Source organism: Cololabis saira, chromosome 3 (genome assembly GCF_033807715.1).
Source record: "Cololabis saira isolate AMF1-May2022 chromosome 3, fColSai1.1, whole genome shotgun sequence".
In the NCBI taxonomy this organism is placed as follows: domain Eukaryota; kingdom Metazoa; phylum Chordata; class Actinopteri; order Beloniformes; family Belonidae; genus Cololabis; species Cololabis saira.
The window spans coordinates 50060577-50083212 of record NC_084589.1 but is presented as its reverse complement, the minus strand read 5'-3'; the positions used below and the strand labels follow the sequence as shown (position 1 = coordinate 50083212).

At 41.0% G+C, this 22636-nt stretch overlaps 2 protein-coding genes across 2 annotated transcripts; both read left to right on the top strand.

Annotated features, from left to right (window-relative positions):
- Nucleotides 1-8676: 8676 nt before the first annotated feature.
- Nucleotides 8677-9255, top strand: LOC133441184 (zinc finger protein 10-like; the record flags this gene model as incomplete). The annotated part of the gene is made up of 1 exon (XM_061718584.1): nt 8677-9255. A coding segment is annotated over one exon (579 nt), but the record flags the coding sequence as incomplete, so codon positions are not given.
- Nucleotides 9256-14735: 5480 nt separating this feature from the next.
- Nucleotides 14736-21740, top strand: LOC133440754 (zinc finger protein 432-like). The gene is made up of 4 exons (XM_061718071.1): nt 14736-14795; nt 16321-16383; nt 16524-16629; nt 20044-21740. Exons 1-4 carry the CDS (start codon nt 14736-14738, stop codon nt 21075-21077), a joined length of 1263 nt encoding a protein of 420 aa, XP_061574055.1. The 3' UTR covers nt 21078-21740.
- Nucleotides 21741-22636: the final 896 nt, after the last annotated feature.

The following is a 22636-nucleotide window of genomic DNA, read 5'->3' as shown; positions in this document are numbered from 1 at the left end:
AAGAGTGAGTTTGATGCTCCTTAACAAGTTTGGTCCGCGGATCAACATCAACCCAGCTCCCCCAACCCCTTGCTCCCGGTGGCTGATTTATGGTTCCGCGTCACACCAACGCAGAACCGACGGCGTAGGGTACGCGGCGACGCACACCGCACCGCGACCCTACGCCGTCGATTTAACGCGGAACCATAATTCAGGCGAAGCTGCAGTCTGTCTGCGCTGATCCTGACACACCGGGTCGGAGCGGATTTGGTCATGATGTTTAACCTGTGTTTTGTGATTAATAAGCACGGGTTTTAATTAAATGTAATTTACGAAGGATGATTTCACGTTCAATAAGATAAGTAATCAATAAAATACAAAGTTTGGCACAAAGGCTTGGCCTGCTTGTGGGCGAGTGGAGGGGGGCACAATAACTCATTTGGGGGGGCATGGCCCGCGGATGACCCCCCCATGACGCCGACCCTGGATCGGTGTCACGGCTGCCTGGACAGCCTGATCGGACAGCACGTCCAGGGGATTGAAGTGCTGATGCACGAATGCGTTCATAAAAACAGTTCTGCTTCGTTCATAAAAACAGTTCTGCTTCACACGGTTGATTTGCAGCGAGAACATGCTGTATAGCAGCCAAATTATCAAATACATGATATTCATGATGATCGTTTTATTTGTGCGTAATGCATAAAGCATATACAGGAACACACTTGTTATTCCTTATTTTTCTTTTTTTTCCCCCTTTGCTGTCACCAATAAATGCTAAACAATATAAATCTGAAGTATAAAATAGATCAAAATTTGTGCGGGGTGCATTGTTTTAATATCTCATTGCTTGGTGTGATATTGATTTGCCTGACGCGGCTGGATCTGTGAGTCTTTGTTCACTAAGATGGTTGTAAAGACTGGGTCAGCAGCATCTTTCATTTCCTTCTTAATGAAAGAGATTCTTAAGCTAAGAGCAACTCTGGGAAACGCGATTTTCTTTCACAGGCTCCTTAAGAAGGTTTGAAAGAAGTCTTTCGCTGTTAAGAACTACTTAACTGATCTGGGAAACCGGGCCAAAAAGGTTATTGATGGATTGTTAACTGACATACAGCTGTAATCAGTCGCTCAGAACTGGGACATTTACAAAAAAAAAAGAAAACTGCAAAAGTCATCCCACTGTACAGAACTGGAGACAGACACCAATTCACTCATTACAGGCCTGATTCTTTACTCCCAACATTTTCTAAGATCCTAGAAAAAGTATTTATTTACAGGTTGGACAAATTAATGCCAATCAAAAGGCCACGCCCCTAATTACGCATTAAACTTCTTGCTTTATATAATTCCAACCTGCCACAATACGAGGAAAAAGAGGCTTCAAACCCCTGCAGAAAACCTGTGGGTGATTCATGCATGAATGAACCGTCATTCTGAGTTTGGGGGTTAGTTTGGGATCTTTATTCCCTCTAGTGGTTAAATGTTGGAAACTGCAGCTTTAAATGAGTCTTGTATATCTATATATTTCACACCAAAATCATGTTAATTGATCCTCATTTCCTTCCCTGTGTTCCCTCTGGTCGTACCATCCGAAGTTTACCTTCCCTCTGACTTAACTTACTTTTTATTTTAATGCCAAACGGTGACTCATGAGTCCTGCATGTGCACGTCAATAATAAATCCACCGACTGGAAGCGCTGAACTAAACTAAGTTGGATATTTAAATGTTTTTATGTCTCAAAGACTTACCATGTGTATTATTTTGAAGCCCATTGCAATAAAAGTTTCTTAACAACATAAATGTTTTATGAAAAATAATAAAGTACACATGAATTAAAAAATTATTTTCTTTTACATATTGATATTAACAATCAGAAGCTTATCATATAAATTGCGTCAGCTCTCATTGTGTCAGAAAAAATAAAACTCTTTCTAAACCTTCTTGCTTGTGTTGTTTTCTCAGATGTAAATCACTTTGGATAAAAGCGTCTGCTAAATGACAGAAGTAGTAGTAAACCAGTGATGAAAAGAATGTTGTATGCATTTTGTTCTAATTACTTTCGTTGGTAAATGAAATACTGACTGTAACTGCGAGAAGGAACTATGTCATTTGTTCAGACTCCACTGCAGCCCTTCAGAGTTTGACTTCAAATAAAACAACAAGAGAAGATCTAGTGTTGGAAATATTAATGGTGTTGTGGAGGTTATGCAGAACTGGAATTACTGTGCAGTTTTGTTGGGTTCCTGCCCACATGGGTGTTGATGGCAATGAGAAAGCAGACAGTATTGCTAAAAGAGCATTGAAATTGAGTAGTGAGGTAATTATGGAAATTCCTTTTGGTAAAGGTGAAGCAAAATCATGAATTAGAAAGGCAGTGAGGGATTCATGGCAGAAGGTGTGGGACAACGGTGTAAAAGAGAGACATTTTTATAACATACAGAAGTCAATTAACGTGAAGGTTTTCAAAGGAAAGTGTAGGAGAGAGGAAGTCATCATTTCTAGATTAAGATTAGGTCATACTAGTTTAAAATCAACTCTGTATTTAATGTCAAAGTCCGTGTGTGATAAATGTGATGAGTGTGATGTCACAGAGAATGTAGAGCATGTGATTCTTAAATGTGGCAAGTATGAGGTAGAAAGGAACGCTTTAAGAGACAGGATGTACGAGCTGGGACGGGAATGGAGTTTAGTAGGTTATTAGGGAGGAGTGAGGTGATGAGGGATTGTTATAAGGAAATCCTTGTCTTTCTTAAAGATGCAGGGATAGATAATAAGATTTAAATGTGGTTATCTTATTTTATTTAGGTATTTCCTTTTTTCCCCCCCCTTTAAGTTAGACTGTAACCTGGTGTAATAATGATCCTGATGTTACACACTCCGGTACAGCAGGTGGCGGTAGAACCTAATAACGTTGGTTGTGATCCGCCATTAAACCTAGAGAAGAAGAAGGAGAGGACGGTTCTGTTGTTTCCTTTCTTTTTCCTCTTCAACAATGTCTAAGGTGAATCATCTGAGAGAGTTTATCGGTCAGCGACTAACAGCAGCTGCTGTAGAAATATTGTCAGTGTTTGAAAAAAGCATCTTGGAGTATGAAGAAGAGCTCGACCGTCAGCGCAGACTGTTGGACCTCGCCTGGAAACCTGAAATCAGACTCCACAGAGTCGGTACGTAACCCTGGAAAGTTGAATGAATGAACACATGAGTATGACTCCTACAAGATCCCTTTGTTTCCAGTTAAAAGCCGTGGTGATGAAGCAAACCAACTAAATGGGAAACTCCCCAGCTCAAGCAGCTGCTGATGTGGGATTCGGAAACATCCCGAACTAACTTGTTGTTCTGTTTACTTGGTGCTGCCTTTCATGCTCCATTCACACTCTGGACCAGACTGAGATTTCACACTTTATCAATGAATGAATGAATGAATGAATGAATCAATTTTTATTTCGAACATGTATATACAAAATAAAAAATAAACAGTTAAATCTTCATATTCACATATGTTGGAAAAAAGGAGTAGGAAGAAGTCTACACTTTTTCCTAGTTCCTACCCCTTTATAACTCTATGAATTTACATTATTGCTATTATTATATCTACACAATGTCCATATAAATATAGTCTATATAAATACTATGTAAAACATGCCTATTACCACATAATTATCCATATAAGTATATAGAAAATGTAAATATTACATTAATATTACATGTATTTTCTATATCAATATATAGAAAATACAAATATTATATAAATATACACTATATAACTACATAAATATCCCTATATGTATGTATATATATATATATATATATATATATATATATATATATATATATATATATATATATATTACATAATTATAACTATCCCTCTCAACATATAATATATACTACATAAATATCCACATAAATATCTAAACATATCTTAAGCAAGTATAATATACCATTTTTCCCTATTTTATTTGTTTTTTAAACTCGTTACCCCATTTCCTCTTCCATATACCTGTTTATAAATAATTGTTTGTATCTCTTTTTAAACAGATTTATGTTAGTACTTTTTCATTTCCAGCTCCAAACTGTTCCACAGAGTCTCCACAGTTCCATATGCACATGCTGCACATTGTTGTTCCTACTTTATGTTTTCTAAAATTAGATGCTAGTAGATTATTGCTCGCTTTGAACATTATTTGCGCTGTTTTGTATTTAACCAGATCCATACATTTCTTTAGACTTAATCGTTTATTTAGTAGAAAAGATGCAGATCACAGTGGCTCCGTGTAAGATGTGAGATGACACTGGCAAAAAACCCGATCGTTGGAGGATGTTCATGTAGGAGTTCATATGCAGGACTTGTAGTTAGATTGTTACTTTTTTTTATTTTATTTTTTTCCAAAAACTTTATTTCACAAAAACATGAAGTTTACGAATTATATATCTTCAACAGAACATAGAAATCACATTTCATGCCAGGGGGGATAAGAGTTTACAAGAAAACATTAAAATGAGCACAGATATTAATAGTTTTGATCGCCTTTTGATGAAGAGAAAATGTAATGCAGTCGATGTTTGAGCTCATTGTAATAAGCAACAAAAGAGGGTTTTCTATGTGTAAATTTACATTTGTGAATGTGAAATTTTGCCAACAGTATGACGAGGTTAATAATGAATGTTTCATTGGGTTTTGCCTTAATCCTGTCAAAGTCATAGAGTCCAAACAGCACATCCCTCCAAAACAACTTAAATTCTTCTTCAATATTGTTCACAATAAAATTACATATATCAATCCAGAGGTTTTGGACAATGGGGCAGAGCCAAAATAAATGAGTAATTGTTTCAATATTTACAGAACAGAAAGCACATTTCACATCAATGTCTATTTTAAACCTTTTAACAATATGATCATTAGAAGGATAAAATCTATTAATTATTTTAAACAATATTTCTCTAACTTTGTAGGTCAACAGGTATCGGTTGGGTAAGAGCCAGACCTTTTTCCAGCCAATATGATTCATGTACCTATTCCAGTGTGAGACCACATAAGGAACTGTGGTGACATCCTGTCTAAACAAGAATCTAATCAACTTATTGTTCTTACCACAGTTACAGGACAAACAGATTTTGCCAATTGGAGTATCAGTCAATGATAACAGGGATAATTGTTGGGTTTCCACTCTTGGTTAAGATCTAAAAAACATGCAAACACCAGAAGGGATTGCTCCAAATACTTTTGCAAAGTCTCCAGGTGACACAGGAATATTGTATTCTGCTAGAAACTCATTATAGGAGTAGAGAAGACCGTCCCTGTTAAACAACTGAGCTACATATACAATGTTGTTATTAAACCAGTACTCAATAAATAGGGATTTATGTTTAAACAATGGCCGGGTTTCCCAGATCCAACCTCTCTTAAGGATTTAAGAGAGCTTCAAAGAAGGTTTGAACTAAGAGAGAATCCTAAGATACGGGTGTTTCCCAGATGACTTCTTAACACCGTCCTTTAGTTTCGCTCTTTCAGAAGCTCTTTGGAGCAGCTGTCCGGTTCTGAAACCAAATGAATCGATGCCAGGCAAATCGATCACCGATCACTATCAGCGCATTTTCACACGCAGCAACTGCTGCCTAACGCACTAATTCACTGCTGCCTGTGCGTTATAATAAAGAATTAAGATGATAAATATAATTCAATGACCCTTTTTCATCCAAACGGTGCGTTACTCCGTTATTTCTGGCTACAGTGAGGCTTTTTTTCCCCACACACGGAGACCGGGAGTAAACGGGGTGGGCGTGTGTGTGCGTTCAAAAACATGAGCCAAGAGAAGGCGAGTTTCGCAAATCGCAACGTGGAATTACAGCAAACCCTGGTTTTTCGCAGGGGTTATGTTCCAAAAAGAACCCGTGATAAGTGAAATTCTTTTTACAATTATAGAGGGCTTCAGATTGCAGAGATCATCCCCGCCTCGCACGTATTCCTCCTCTTCTGAATGATGCTGCATCCATACAGCGCGAGTCGGCAGGTGGGTTTTTTCAAGAGAAGAAAATAGTTATGGGTCGTTGTCTTCGCTCTTTTTTCTTCTGGGCAAAAAGATTCTTTAATATAAACCGACACCATTGATTATATTTGAGACTGTAATGAACGATTCATCAAAGGATCCCGTTCTTTCAGCTGCTGCTTCCCTGTCATCACACATGTAGGCGCTCGGGCTCGGGCTCGGCGCAGGTGTCCCGGTCTGACAGCCCGGTCCGACAGCACGTCCAGGGGATTGAAGTGCTGACGCACGAATGCGTTCATAAAAACAGTTCTGCTTCGCGCACGGCGACGCGGTTGATTTGCAGCGAGAACATGCTGTATAGCAGCCAAATTATCAAATAAATGATATTCATGATGATCGTTTTATTTGTGCGTAATGCATAAAGCATATACAGGAACACACTTGTTATTCCTTATTTTTCTTTTTTTCCCCCCTTTGCTGTCACCAATAAATGCTAAACAATATAAATCTAAAGTATAAAATAGATCAAAATTTGTGCAGGGTGCATTGTTTTAATATCTCATTGCTTGGTGTAATATTGATTTGCCTGACGCGGCTGGATCTGTGAGTCTTTGTTCACTAAGATGGTTGTAAAGACTGGGTCAGCAGCATCTTTCATTTCCTTCTTAATGAAAGAGATTCTTAAGCTAAGAGCAACTCTGGGAAACGCGATTTTCTTTCACAGGCTCCTTAAGAAGGTTTGAAAGAAGTCTTTCGCTGTTAAGAACTACTTAACTGATCTGGGAAACCCGGCCAAAGTCCGTGTGTGATAAATGTGATGAGTGTGATGTCACAGAGAATGTAGAGCATGTGATTCTTAAATGTGGCAAGTATGAGGTAGAAAGGAACGCTTTAAGAGACAGGATGTACGAGCTGGGACGGGAATGGAGTTTAGTAGGTTATTAGGGAGGAGTGAGGTGATGAGGGATTGTTATAAGGAAATCCTTGTCTTTCTTAAAGATGCAGGGATAGATAATAAGATTTAAATGTGATTATCTTATTTTATTTAGGTACTTCCTTTTTTCCCCCCTTTAAGTTAGACTGTAACCTGGTGTAATAATGATCCTGATGTTACACACTCCGGTACAGCAGGTGGCGGTAGAACCTAATAACGTTGGTTGTGATCCGCCATTAAACCTAGAGAAGAAGAAGGAGAGGACGGTTCTGTTGTTTCCTTTCTTTTTCCTCTTCAACAATGTCTAAGGTGAATCATCTGAGAGAGTTTATCGGTCAGCGACTAACAGCAGCTGCTGTAGAAATATTGTCAGTGTTTGAAAAAAGCATCTTGGAGTATGAAGAAGAGCTCGACCGTCAGCGCAGACTGTTGGACCTCGCCTGGAAACCTGAAATCAGACTCCACAGAGTCGGTACGTAACCCTGGAAAGTTGAATGAATGAACACATGAGTATGACTCCTACAAGATCCCTTTGTTTCCAGTTAAAAGCCGTGGTGATGAAGCAAACCAACTAAATGGGAAACTCCCCAGCTCAAGCAGCTGCTGATGTGGGATTCGGAAACATCCCGAACTAACTTGTTGTTCTGTTTACTTGGTGCTGCCTTTCATGCTCCATTCGCACTCTGGTCCAGACTGATATTTCACACTTTACACTTAATCCTTTATTCTGTAGAAAAGATGCAGATCACAGTGGTTCCGTGTAGATTTTTTTAGAGCAAATTCATAGTGTAATAATTTTAGAAGAAGAATATAAAAAAAAAAAGTTTTGGATAAATCAAGAAAGTTTTCCAAAGTGTATTCATTATTATTGATTGCAGTGTGAATTTTATCAACAATTGAAGTAAAGCCATTTCTGTAGAATGATTTTTCCTAAATCCATATTGGTGTTTATACAGTATATTACAGTCCTGCAAATGTGTCATCATTCTGTTATAGACCAATTTCTCCAGGATCTTTGAGAAACATGGGAGAACAGAAATGGGCCGGTAGTTACTAAATACACTATGGTCTCCAGATTTGTAAACAGGGACTACTTTGGTGATTTTGAGGTCATTGGGTATTATTCCAGTTTCTAGAGATTTGGTGAAAATATGGCCGCCTAATGGTCACACAGAGTAATGCACTTGTTTACAAATATACTACATAGATGAAGGGGAAGACCGAAGGTTCAGGACAAAGTTTAAACCTCACAAATACAACCAAACAATCAACACTGGGAAGCACTTTTGACTTGTTATAATCCTATCTTTTTGTCCCTTTTTGTAATTCCAGAACTCCCTCAAGAAAATGTTTGTAAGGTGGAGGAGGACGGGGTTTTCAGTGACCAGCACCTGGATAACCTGGAGAGGAGCTGCAGCCCGGACCAGGAGGAACCAGGGCATCCACAGACTACAGAACTGGAGGAAGACTCCAGCGGTCAGGAGATGAAGCACGAGGACGTAGAGGTGGATGTCTCATTGGTCAATGTCGCTGATGTGAAAGTTGAAAATGATGAACCAGGACCAAACTGTGGCCAGCTGCTGTTGCACACTTCTCCTGAAGCTCAAAACAAAGATGAGGAAGGGACTGAAAGTTTACGCTCAGACTCCAGTAAAACTGCAGATCCGGAGCCAATGAGACGACACGGTGACCACGAAGATGCTGCTGTCCCGTCAGACAGCAACTGTAAATCAAAGCTGACCAGGACTCACACGGGGAAGAAGGCGTTTTCTTGCAGCACTTGCAGGAAAGAGTTCAGTAAAAGTAGTATTTTAATGGATCACATGAAGATCCACACTGGCGAAAGGCCGTACCTGTGCAGCACCTGTGACAAAACCTTTACTACATTATCAAATCTTAAACGGCACATAACCACGCACACGGGCGAGAAGCCTTACATTTGCAAAACATGTGGAAACAGTTACACAGAACGTTCCAGCTTGGTGGCTCACTCAAGGACCCACACTGGCAATAAGCTGAACATGTGCAACACCTGCAACAAAACCTTTACTAAATTATCAGATCTTAAACGCCACATAACCACGCACACGGGCGAGAAGCCCTACATCTGCAAAACATGTGGAAAAAGTTACAGGCTACGTTGCCACCTGGTGGTTCACTTGAGGACCCACACCGGCGAAAGGCCGTACCTGTGCAACACTTGCGGAAAAACCTTTACTAAATCAACACATCTTAAAAGCCACATATACACGCACACGGGCGAGAAGCCCTACATTTGCAAAACATGTGGAAAAAGTTACAGAGAACGTTCTACCCTGGTGGTTCACTCGAGGATCCACACCGGTGAAAGGCCGTACCTGTGCAACACCTGCAGCAAAACCTTTATTCAATTATCAGCTCTTAAACAGCACATAACCACGCACACGGGCAAGAAGCAATATTTGTGCAAGACGTGCAACAAAGGTTTTAGCCGCAGAATTTATTTGCTGAGTCACATGAAAAATCACCCGGAGGAGAAGTCTGGTGACTCGTGACAAATGAAGCTCATGTTGTCGTCCTCCGGGGGCAGCTGTCCACTCCTGTCTGACCCACAGAAGCATGATTTATTATAAAGCTGATTTTGAGATCCGTGTTGAAACTAAAAATAACGTAAAAGTTCAAGACAGACTAATTATCCACAATATGTAACCAATAACAATGAAGTCATTAATGATATGAATGAGGTGGTTAATCATTTTAACAGGTATTTTGTGAGTGTTGGACCAAAGCTGGCAGAAAAATGTGTGATCCTGGATCAGCTGATGGATGGAAGGAAACATTAATAAGTAGAAATCCAGATTCAATGTTTCTCACAGCTGTGGAGGAGAGAGAAATGATAGATATTGTAAGTAAATGTAAAAACAAGGTGTCAACTGACTGTGGTGATATGACAATAGTCAAAAAGGTTATTGATGGATTGTTAACTGACATACAGCTGTAATCAGTCGCTCAGAACTGGGACATTTACAAAAAACAAACGAAAAAACTGCAAAAGTCATCCCACTGTACAGAACTGGAGACAGACACCAATTCACTAATTACAGGCCTGATTCTTTACTCCCAACATTTTCTAAGATCGTAGAAAAAGTATTTATTTACAGGTTGGACAAATTAATGCCAATCAAAAGGCCACGCCCCTAATTACGCATTAAACTTCTTGCTTCATATAATTCCAACCTGCCACAATACGAGGAAAAAGAGGCTTCAAACCCCTGCAGAAAACCTGTGGGTGATTCATGCATGAATGAACCGTCATTCTGAGTTTGGGGGTTAGTTTGGGATCTTTATTCCCTCTAGTGGTTAAATGTTGGAAACTGCAGCTTTAAATGTGTCTTGTATATCTATATATTTCACACCAAAATCAGTTTGATAGTTTGATAGTTTGATCAGTTTGATATTTAAATGTTTTAATGTCTCAAAGACTTACCATGTGTATTATTTTGAGGTCCATTGCTATAAAAGTTTCTTAACAACATACATTTTTTATGACAAATAATAAAGTACAAATGAATTAAAAATTATTTTTATTTTATATATTGATATTAACAATCAGAAGCTTATCATATAAATTGTGTCAGCTCTCATTGTGTCAGAAACAATAAAACTCTTTCTAAACCTTCTTGCTTGTGTTGTTTTCTCAGATGTAAATCACTTTGGATAAAAGCGTCTGCTAAATGACAGAAGTCGTAGTAAACCAGTGATGAAAAGAATGTTGTATGCATTTTGTTCTAATTACTTTCGTTGGTGAATGAAATACTGACTGTAACTGCGAGAAGGAACTATGTCATTTGTTCAGACTCCACTGCAGCCCTTCAAAGTTTGACTTCAAATAAAACAATAAGAGAAGATCTAGTGTTGGAAATATTAATGGTGTTGTGGAGGTTATGCAGAACTGGAATTACTGTGCAGTTTTGTTGGGTTCCTGCCCACATGGGTGTTGATGGCAATGAGAAAGCAGACAATATTGCTAAAAGAGCATTGAAATTGAGTAGTGAGGTAATTATGGAAATTCCTTTTGGTAAAGGTGAAGCAAAATCATGAATTAGAAAGGCAGTGAGGGATTCATGGCAGAAGGTGTGGGACAACGGTGTAAAAGGGAGACATTTTTATAACATACACAAGTCAATTAACGTGAAGGTTTTCAAAGGAAAGTGTAGGAGAGAGGAAGTCATCATTTCTAGATTAAGATTAGGTCATACTAGTTTAGAATCAACTCTGTATTTAATGTCAAAGTCCGTGTGTGATAAATGTGATGAGTGTGATGTCACAGAGAATGTAGAGCATGTGATTCTTAAATGTGGCAAGTATGAGGTAGAAAGGAACGCTTTAAGAGACAGGATGTACGAGCTGGGACGGGAATGGAGTTTAGTAGGTTATTAGGGAGGAGTGAGGTGATGAGGGATTGTTATAAGGAAATCCTTGTCTTTCTTAAAGATGCAGGGATAGATAATAAGATTTAAATGTGGTTATCTTATTTTATTTAGGTATTTCCTTTTTTCCCCCTTTAAGTTAGACTGTAACCTGGTGTAATAATGATCCTGATGTTACACACTCCGGTACAGCAGGTGGCGGTAGAACCTAATAACGTTGGTTGTGATCTGCCATTAAACCTAGAGAAGAAGAAGGAGAGGACGGTTCTGTTGTTTCCTTTCTTTTTCCTCTTCAACAATGTCTAAGGTGAATCATCTGAGAGAGTTTATCGGTCAGCGACTAACAGCAGCTGCTGTAGAAATATTGTCAGTGTTTGAAAAAAGCATCTTGGAGTATGAAGAAGAGCTCGACCGTCAGCGCAGACTGTTGGACCTCGCCTGGAAACCTGAAATCAGACTCCACAGAGTCGGTACGTAACCCTGGAAAGTTGAATGAATGAACACATGAGTATGACTCCTACAAGATCCCTTTGTTTCCAGTTAAAAGCCGTGGTGATGAAGCAAACCAACTAAATGGGAAACTCCCCAGCTCAAGCAGCTGCTGATGTGGGATTCGGAAACATCCCGAACTAACTTGTTGTTCTGTTTACTTGGTGCTGCCTTTCATGCTCCATTCACACTCTGGACCAGACTCATATTTCACACTTTACACTTAATCCTTTATTCTGTAGAAAAGATGCAGATCACACTGGCTCCGTGTAGATTTTCTCTTTTTTTTTTAGAGCAAATCCACATTGGAAGAATAATAACAAAATGAACTGTGTCAAAAGCTTTGGATAAATCAAGAAAGATTCCCAAAGCGTATTCATTATTATTGATTGCAGTGTGAATTTTATCAACAATTGAATTATAGCCATTTCTGTAGAAGGATTTTTCCTAAATCCATATTGGTGTTTATACAGTATATTACAGTCCTGCAAATGTTTCATCATTCTGTTATAGAACAATTTCTCCAGGATCTTTGAGAAACATGGGAGAACAGAAATGGGCCGGTAGTTTCTAAATACACTATGGTCTCCAGATTTGTAAACAGGGACTACTTTGGCCATTTTGAGGTCATTGGGTATTATTCCAGTTTCTAGAGATTTGGTGAAAATATGGCCGCCTAATGGTCACACAGAGTAATGCACTTGTTTTCAAATATACTACATAGATGAAGGGGAAGACCGAAGGTTCAGGACAAAGTTTAAACCTCACAAATACAACCAAACAATCAAGACTGGGAAAAATTTTTGACTTGTTAAAATCCTATTGTTTTGTCCCTTTTTGTAATTCCAGGGGCCTGTACTACGAAGCAAGTTCAACATATCCAGGATATCTTTTCCTTATCCAGATTCACTAAGCGGGACAATTGCAATCACGCTAAGCGGTCACACGACGGCGGTTATCAACTCGGTATATCAACCCAGGTTCCTCCAATCTGGATATGAGCGCGTGCACATAAAAGGGGCAGTGTTTTCAGCGCATGACCAATCGCAAGCATGGAGAAGTCCGCTGTCAGCCGCTTATTTCAGTAGCGAAGAGCAAACAATAATTTTACGGAAATATGATGAGTATAGGCATATAATACAGGCAAAAAGCAACACAGTTGCAGCTGCAAAATGCAGGAAAGACAGCTGGCAAAAGATCGCTGACTGTATAAATGCGTAAATTCATAGGGATATAAACATATATTTGAATATTCTGGGAATCTTAATCTTAAACTGTAAACCATGATCAGCAATATTAAAATAATAAAAGGCTTGCAATATTTCAGTTGATTTGTAATGAATCCAGAATGTATGACATTTTTTTTGTTTTTGTGTTTGCATTACAGAAAATCACAATATTCTAATTTTCTGAGACAGTCTGTATATATTGGTTCTATAACTATTGTTGTTGACCGATAACTTGTGCTGATGCTGTACCAAAGAATTGGGTTTTTTTATTTATTTTATTTAATTTTTTATTTTTTCAGGAGGGGGGTATTTAGTATTTTAAAGTGACTTCTCAGAATGTTCGAGGGACGAAATTGAAAATCCCTTTTTTGCTATCCCCTTACAAATGCATCTTCTTTTTCATTTCTTCTTGATTTATTTATTTAATTGGTATTAGTTTTGGATTGACTGTACATCGGATTTTGGGTGATGATTTGTTTTATTTATTCATTGATTGATTTATTTTTTATTTTCTCCTCCACCTCTTTTTTCTTTTTTTCCTTTTTTTTTGGATCGTTCATACAGGTAGGCTACTCATCAGGGAAAGCAAAGGGGTTTTGCTGGTCCCTGAATACGCGTTCTCTTCGGAGGGATCCCCTCACGATCCGCGCACCAAGCTCCACTAGATTCTCTTCGAAAGGGCATGCCATTTTCCAAGAGAGCTGATTGGTCAGTGGGCGGTGCTTTTACACCCGGCGATCTGTATCTCGAACATAACCTGCTCCGGAGCAGGTTAGCTGTTCAGCATAAGTTACCATGGCGATGTGCCCCGCTAAGAAGTGAACCACCGTCGTAGTCCTGAAAACCCAGGGTTAAACCTGAAGTTACCTCGCTAACCCCAAATCCCGCTTCGTAGTACAGGCCCCAGAACTCCCACAAGAAAATGTTTGTAAGGTGGAGGAGGACGGGGTTTTCAGTGACCAGCACCTGGATAACCTGGAGAGGAGCTGCAGCCCGGACCAGGAGGAACCAGGGCATCCACAGACTACACAACTGGAGGAAGACTCCAGCGGTCAGGAGATGAAGCACAAGGACGTAGAGGTGGATGTCTCATTGGTCAATGTCGCTGATGTGAAAGTTGAAAATGGTGAACCAGGACCAAACTGTGTCCAGCTGCTGTTGCACACTTCTCCTGAAGCTCAAAACAAAGATGAGGAAGGGACTGAAAGTTTACGCTCAGACTCCAGTAAAACTGCAGATCCGGAACCAATGAGACGACACGGTGACCACGAAGATGCTGCTGTCCCGTCAGACAGCAACTGTAAACCAAAGCTGACCAGGACCCACACGGGGAAAAAGGTATTTTCTTGCAGCACTTGCAGGAAAGAGTTCAGTAAAAGTAGTAATTTAATGGATCACATGAAGATCCACACTGGTGAAAGGCCGTACCTGTGCAACACCTGCGGAAAATCCTTTACTGAATCATCAGATCTTAAGCGGCACATAACCACACACACAAACATTATTTTTGGAAGATTCTAGGTTTCAAAGACTGTAATAATTTTCCTTGTTGACTAGTTAAGAAACATTTTGAGTGGATTTCTTTCCCTCAAAACACTCAGAAACACAGCCATGAAACCTTTTACATAATGTTACACATAGAACATCCTGCCATCAAGACATTTATGAAAATATCTATATTTTTCCGTTTTGCAGGTTTCTACTGAGGAAATGCCTCCAGAAGATTCTGGTGTTACAAAGTCTTCCTCCACAATTGAAGATTTGGAACAGGTATATATTGATACTTTTAATAAACATTGTACATTATCTGAGTATGAAATACTATTTTCTGAATGAATAGCAGCGGGGTGCAAAAAAGATTACTGTAGGTTGTAATCTTAACCCGCACACTGTGCTCGTAAATTATTTATTCCAGTTCGCACTGTAGCACGGCGAGTGCTACAGGGCCCGACCGACAGGATAGAGAGGACACAGAGTTTAGTGCAGAACCCTTTATTTAATCCACCGGAACCTCAAGACACACGTGCGCAGCAGAACTTTCTCCCAGCAGCAGCAGCAGCAGCTTCCCAGTCCTCCTTGCAGCTTCTCTGTCTCTCCCTTATAAGGCTGGCCGGGTGGAGAGGCTGACGGGCCACACCTGTGTCCCGTCAGCCTGAGTGTCTGCAGCTTCTCCACCCTGCCACAGCACATTTCCATTTTTAGGGGCAAGTGAAATACTCGCACTGTAGAGCCCTGCAGTAACGTCACATTGGACGACCAAAACAGCCAGATCCACTGACCAAGTGCAACACTATTAATATATATATATATATATATATATATATATATATATATATATATATATATTAGAGCTGTCCAAGATAACGCGTTAACTTCATGTCCTCTTAACGTCGTCTCAACGCTGACAATTTTTTTAACGCACGATTAAAAAAAAAAAAAGGCATGATATCATTTCTGGCGGTCGACGGCACCCACAGCCTGAGGAAAAGTATGGTGGATTGAAAGATGGAGAATTAAAAGGGACTTTTGAACGGTTAGTTCACTTTCAAAAAGATGCCAGATGGTTCGCTGGACAAGTCTAAAGTTATATGCCTGTACTGTCGATTTGAAATGAATTACCATCGAAGTACGTCGAGTCTCTTATACCATTTGCAGAAAAGAGCGCAGCGCAATTTTAACTCTCCAATTAGCAAAATACTGGATACCTTCCCCTGCCTCATCATCATTTGACTTGCCTCGACGCGGGGCCCCACGGCTGCTTGAGACCCGGTCGGATCGGTGATTTTTGTAACAGATTAACGATATATATATATATATATATATATATATCATTCAAAAAGGTGTACTTGAAACAGTAGTAGTAGTAGTTTTGTAAACTTGTACATAGTAGTAGCTATTAAATATTTAGCTGTATGAAAGTGAGCTTGCAAGTGTCTGAATGCACAGACTTGTAAAATGGAGTTTGCAAACATGTAGAAGTTTACGAAACTAAGCTTACAGATAAATGCTTGTACTTAAATGTACAAGTTTGCAAATCTATAGTTACAGATACAAAACCCTGTTTTCAAGCACTCCTTTCTGACTGATACAATATTCCATAAAAAAGGGTGCAAACTTTCTCAGACGGTCGCACCAGTGGACAAGTTAGTCTGGAGCCTGTGCAAGACATTTTTGACCTTCTAAAGCTGTATTTCCACACCTATTTTCATCCTGTCACTTAATGGAAATGAACAAATGAACACAGGCAGACCACGGTGTTAATTTTGAACACATCTGCTCTTGTTCTCTATCTTAGATGGACACGGAGAATCAGTTCTGCAGTCCAACTGAAATGGAGACAGTTGTCAACAGTGAGAGGGTAAGTTGAATGTAATGTAGACATTTGATGGACATTTGTTTTTTTTAGATACTTTTAAGATAAATACATATGATTCTGAAATGTCTTGCTGCTCAAACTGTCTGGTAACAATAAATGTTACAATAAAAACATTCCAACAGTGTCAGAAACATAGCCTGGTGTGTGCAACTGTCTCCCCCTTGGACAAGTGTCTCCAGTGTGTGGGACCTGTGTCCTCCCTCAAGTGGCTTGGCTATAAATGCAGAGGTGAGATATTAAATGAATTGGCTCTGTCTGGTGAAAGGTAGTAGGTGTATGTGCTGTGTTCTGTGGTACGATTAACCCCTCTATTAACACCTATGGAGAATGATCCTGGTACAGCATAGGCTACTGTACCTACTACTGTTTCAGTTTAACTATGGTGTCATTATCAAATTGAAGACAGCTACCTTACTTTATTAGAGTGAGATTGATTGCAGTGTGTGTCATATATGTCATCTAATTCAGATTACATAAAGATGTTTCATTCTGCCTTATTGGCACTGACCAGTTCTGCGAGGGTCGTACTGTAGGTTTTCCTCAATCCACCTTGTTCTCCACTTGGAGGTCAAGGTCAAGGTCAAGGTTTACTTTATTAATCTCCCACGGGAGAAATTGGTCTCGGAGTAGAGGCCACAAAGCTGCAGTACAGACAGACACAGACGGCACATTAACAACATCAACAACACCATCAACATTAACAAAGGCATGTGCAGCACTTGCAACAGCACTGTATAAATCAACAAACACTTGCAAATTGTTAAAAGATGATGCTAGCATCATCAGTCTTTTTAGCTTTGCTGCACAAGATCACATAATCAGTTGTTAATCAATCCACATGGGCCGGCTTCTCTCAGCCTCTTATCTTCCCCCCCAACCATTCGGGGGAGCTTATTAATAAGTTTGACTGATTGTGGAATGAAGGAGTGCTTGTACCTGTTGTACTTGTACAACAGGAGCTTGTATCTCCTACCAGAGTTCATCAGCTCATACTCAGGGTTCAGCACATGGGATGGGTCAGACAGGATCTTGTTGGCCTGCTGAATGGTGGATTGTTCAAAGATTTCTTGGAGGGTCATGGGGGGGGTCATTCCCATGATCTTCCCTGCCGTTTTGGCCAGGCCAACAATCTGGGATTTAGATTTGACCGTTAGGTTCCCAAACCAGCTGGTGATGCCATCGCGTACGATGGACTCTATCGTCGCTCTATAAAAAATCAGCATGATGTTTTTGCAGACCCCAAACACTCTGAGCCTGCGTAAAAAATGGAGGCGCCGGTGGATCCTAACACAGACATTTGTCACATGCGTGCTCCAGCTAAGATCCTTGTCAATATGGTATTGCAGGTATTTATAGGACGTGACCTGCTTGATGTTATGGCCATGTATGATCGTTGTGCTGTGATCCCCAACTGACTTTGGGTCCACCACAATCTCCTCGGTTTTCTTAATATTGATCTGCAGGTGGTGTTCATCACACCAGCCCACAAACCTGTCCACTCCAGCTGTATGGCTGCTGATGTCAGAGCTGCTTGTAAGTAAGCTGAGGATCAGTATCATCAGAGAATTTGACCACATACTGGTCGGGTTGGGAGCTGACACAGTCATTTGTGTACAGAGTAAACAGAAAGGAGGAACTGACAGATCCCTGGGGGGCCCCAGTGCTGCTTACTGTTGTGTCTGAAAGTGCAGAGTTGAATCTCACCTGTTGTGGCCTGTCTGATAAAAATGAGAAATACCACTTAGTTAAATAGGGATTTGCGTTCAACTTAACTAATTTTCTAAGAAGGATGTCTGGATGGATTGTGTTAAAAGCAGAGCTAAAATCAATGAAGAGCAGTCTGGCATATGCAGCTGGACTCTCAAGATGCTTCAACATAAAGTGCAGTAAGGTAGAGGCCGCGTCACTGGTGCTGCGGTCTCTAGTATACGCAAACTGAAACTGATCTAGAGATGGCTCCACCTCCCTTCAGAGCTCCTCTGTTACAATCCTCTCTAGTGACTTGACTACATTTGAGGTTAGGGCCACTGGCCTGTAATCATTATTCTCTAGGGGGTGGGCTTTCTTGGGGACTGGGATTATGATCGACTTTTTCCAGAGCTCTGGCACAGTGTGTGTATCCATAGAGAGCTGGAAAAGGCGATGCCAGGCTGGTGTGAGCTCCTCAGCAAAGGATTTTAAAAGAAAAGCAGACATGCCGTCTGGTCCTGTCGCTTTATTAGTGCGTATGGTTTTAAAAACCTTGGTCACAGAGTCTTCGTCTATAACCATTCTGTCATCACCCACATTAAAAGTTATTGCATTTAAAATATCACTGCATTCTTTAGAGGTGTCTGTCTCAAAGCGCATAAAGAAGTCATTCCGTTCATTTTCCCTCACGCTTTCGTTGTGGGCAGCCATGGGCTTCTTTTTCTGAGTTTACATCCCTATCCGAGCGTATATGTGAAAACCCATCGATCTGTATAAAACTGTCCGGCACGTCATTTCGGAACCATGTTTCAGTGAAAACCATTAAGCCAGACTCACGGTATTCGTAGTAAGCTCCGGCATGGGAGCGTAGTTCATCCAGCTTGTTTTTCAATGAACGAGCATTGCAGAGTAGTATCGGAGGCAGTTGAAGTTTGGTGGCTCTCCGAGCCCGCTGCCTGACGCCGCCTCTCTTGCCCCGCTTCCTGGCCTTCCGAGCAAGGCGAGATGCCGGTCCGGGTTGCCTCAATAGCTCCCTGGGGATGTTGCTCAGCAGGTTTGGCGGTGGTGACACTCCGCATTCCCGCAGGTGTAGAAGCTCGCTCCCGCTGTATGACAGCTGATCAGCGAGCGCACACCCGGCAGCTCAGCCAGACAGGTATAACATGCCACCAGCAGCCACTCCAATCTCCTCCAGTTCAGCACATTTGGACGCAGCTTGCAGTTCAGACCAGCACTCTTGTCAAGTGCATGTTGTGCCAGCCGATTCAAAACAATAAACAGAACAATAAACGGAGACGCCACAGACATCCATACAAAATGCAGCAGGAGCCCTCCTCCATGTCGCCAGCAGAGCAGCGCCATCAGGTGATCGACTGACAGCTGATCAGTCGATCAGCTCAAATGTGCGAACATTTACATCAATACGTTTCAGTGAGGTGCTCAAACTCGTAGTGTTTCACTTTTTTTTTTAAATCAGTCACATATGCATCAACAGTCTCTGATTTTCCTTGCACTTGAATAAAGAACAGGAGCCTCAAATACGTCACATTTTTCCTTGGCTCACAGTGTTTGCGGAAAAGTTCTTTCAATGTATCATAGTCATCTACGTCTTCATCAAAGTCAAAAGTGTTATATACCTTTAATTGCTTCGTCCCCGGCCACATATAGGAACGTGGCTCTTTTCACTGAATCAGACTTTTCGTCGATTCCGCTGGCGACAAGAAACAGTTCAAATCTCTGGATCCGGACTCCAATTTTCTGCTAGATTTCCTACAGTCACAGTGCCCCCTAATGGTCACACAGAGTAATGCACTTGTTTTCAAATATACTACATAGCTGAAGGGGAAGACAGAAGGTTCAGGACAAATTTTAAACCTCACAAATACAATCAACACTGGGAAGCACTTTTGACTTGTTAAAATCCTGTCTTTTTGTCCCTTTTTGTAATTCCAGAACTCCCACAAGAAAATGTTTGTAAGGTGGAGGAGGACGGGGTTTTCAGTGACCAGCACCTGGATAACCTGGAGAGGAGATGCAGCCTGGACCAGGAGGAACCAGGGCATCCACAGACTACAGAACTGGAGGAAGACTCCAGCGGTCAGGAGATGAAGCACGAGGACGTAGAGGTGGATGTCTCATTGGTCAATGTCGCTGATGTGAAAGTTGAAAATGGTGAACCAGGACCAAACTGTGGCCAGCTGCTGTTGCACACTTCTCCTGAAGCTCAATACACAGATGAGGAAGGTTCTGAAAGTTTACGCTCAGACTCCAGTAAAACTGCAGATCCGGAGCCAATGAGACGACACAGTGACCACGAAGATGCTGCTGTTCCGTCAGACAGCAACTGTAAATCAAAGCTGATCAGGACCCACACGGGGAAGAAGGCGTTTTCTTGCAGCACTTGCAGGAAAGAGTTCAGTAAAGGTTGTAATTTAATGGATCACGTGAAGATCCACACTGGCGAAAGGCCGTACCTGTGCAACACCTGCGACAAAACCTTTACTACATTATCAAATCTTAAACGGCACATAACCACACACACGGGCGAGAAGCCCTACATTTGCAAAACATGTGGAAAAAGTTACACAGATCGTTCCAGCCTGCTGGTTCACTCGAGGACCCACACCGGCGAAAAGCCATACCTGTGCAACACTTGCAGCAAAACCTTTACTAAATCATCACATCTTAAAAGCCACATATACACGCACACGGGCGAGAAGCCCTACATCTGCAAAACATGTGGAAAAAGTTACACAGAACGTTCAACCCTGGTGATTCACTCGAGGATCCACACGGGCGAAAGGCCGTACCTGTGCAACACCTGCAGCAAAACCTTTACTCAATTATCATCTCTTAAACAGCACATAACCACGCACATGGACGAGAAGCCGTATTTGTGCAAGACGTGCAACAAAGGTTTTAGCCGCAGAATTGATTTGCTGAGTCACATGAAAATTCACCCGGAGGAGAAGTCTGGTGACTCGTGACAAATGAAGCTCATGTGGGAGTGAGGGGGGCAGGGTAACAGCCCCTTTTGGGCGGGGGAGAAGGTTCGTCCCTCAAGACTCCTCTCCCTGGCCCTCCCCCTTTTCAACCTTTCCCTGACCCTGCACCCCAACCTGGGACTTGCTGATTGGGCCGGAGCTTCGGGAGCTGCGTGCTGGCCTGCGGTCCCCACCCCTGGTCATCCCGTTGCTGCTTCCACCTGCCTGCTGTGCTGTTGCCGTCCCTGACCCACCAGTCTGGCCCTCGGCAGGAGGGTCCCCCCTTACGAGCCTGGTCCTGCTCAAGGTTTCTTCCCTCCTAAAGGGGAGTTTTTCCTTGCCACTGTTTGGCTTAAGGTTTTTCTCCCACTAGGGGAGTTTTTACCTGCCATTGTTTATGTAATAACTGCTCGGGGGTCATGTTCTGGGTATGGGTCTCTGGAAAGCGTCTAGAGACAACTCTGTTGTATTAGACGCTATATAAATAAAATTGAATTGAATTGAAATTGAATGTTGTAGTCCTCCGGGGGCAGCTGTCCACTCCTGTCTGACCCACAGAAGAAGAACCCGCAGAAGTCCAACCACCACCTCCTGTGGCTGATGAGCCTAATCCCCTCCCCACAAGGGTTGCAGGTTCAACCCGGATTTATGCTTCTCCGTCAACTTGACGCAGAGGGAACGATGTGGTCGTGTACTTTTTTTAAAAGTTCTGCATTGAGTTTGTGTGAATCCCTGTTCCTTCTTAAAATCGTATTATTTGTTGCTGTTGGTAACTTGCCGTCTCCACGGTGCAAATAAAGAGCTGTTAGTATGTGCTGAAGTTTCTTTAAACATGACAGTTTATTTCGTTCATCTACAAAGCCTCTCTCACACGTCCTTTTTCCCGTCTGTTTCTTCTCCACTCACATTCTCTTTTGTAAAGTTAATCTGCAGCTCCATGTTGTTAAACTCTCTCCATCTACTCCGTTCAGAGGTTAGTCCAAGTGTGATATATTTACATGTTCAGTTTTTACAACGTCCCTCTGAAAAACATGAAGAAACTTCAGAGAAACGAGGACAAAAGAAGAAACGCAACCATTAACACGTCAGAAACAGAACAGCCAACCATCTGTCGCCATTTTATAAACTTTAATGTCTGCAGCATTAAACAAAAAACCTTGAAGATTTCAGAAGTCGGTGCAGTCAGATACGGTTTGCTTTTATTTCCCCTAAAATGTTTTTATGATTTAGAAAACAAGAACATTTGGTTTGCAAATGAATGAGGAAATGAGTGTGATGTGGGACACACATCACGATACTTGAGTCACGATACAATACGACATTGCGGTATCCAAATTAGTTCGCTGAAAACTGTAAAAGGCTTTATGCATTTTAAAATCTGAGCTGCACGTACATCAGATTATTTTGATAATTCATCGGACAAATTAAGTCAAAACAACTCAGTTCAAATGATCCATGCTGTTATTGTAACTATACAAGCTAAAGTTACAACATATTTGTGTATGTTTTTCCATATTATTTACATAATATGAAATTAACAGTATTATTTAATCACATGTATA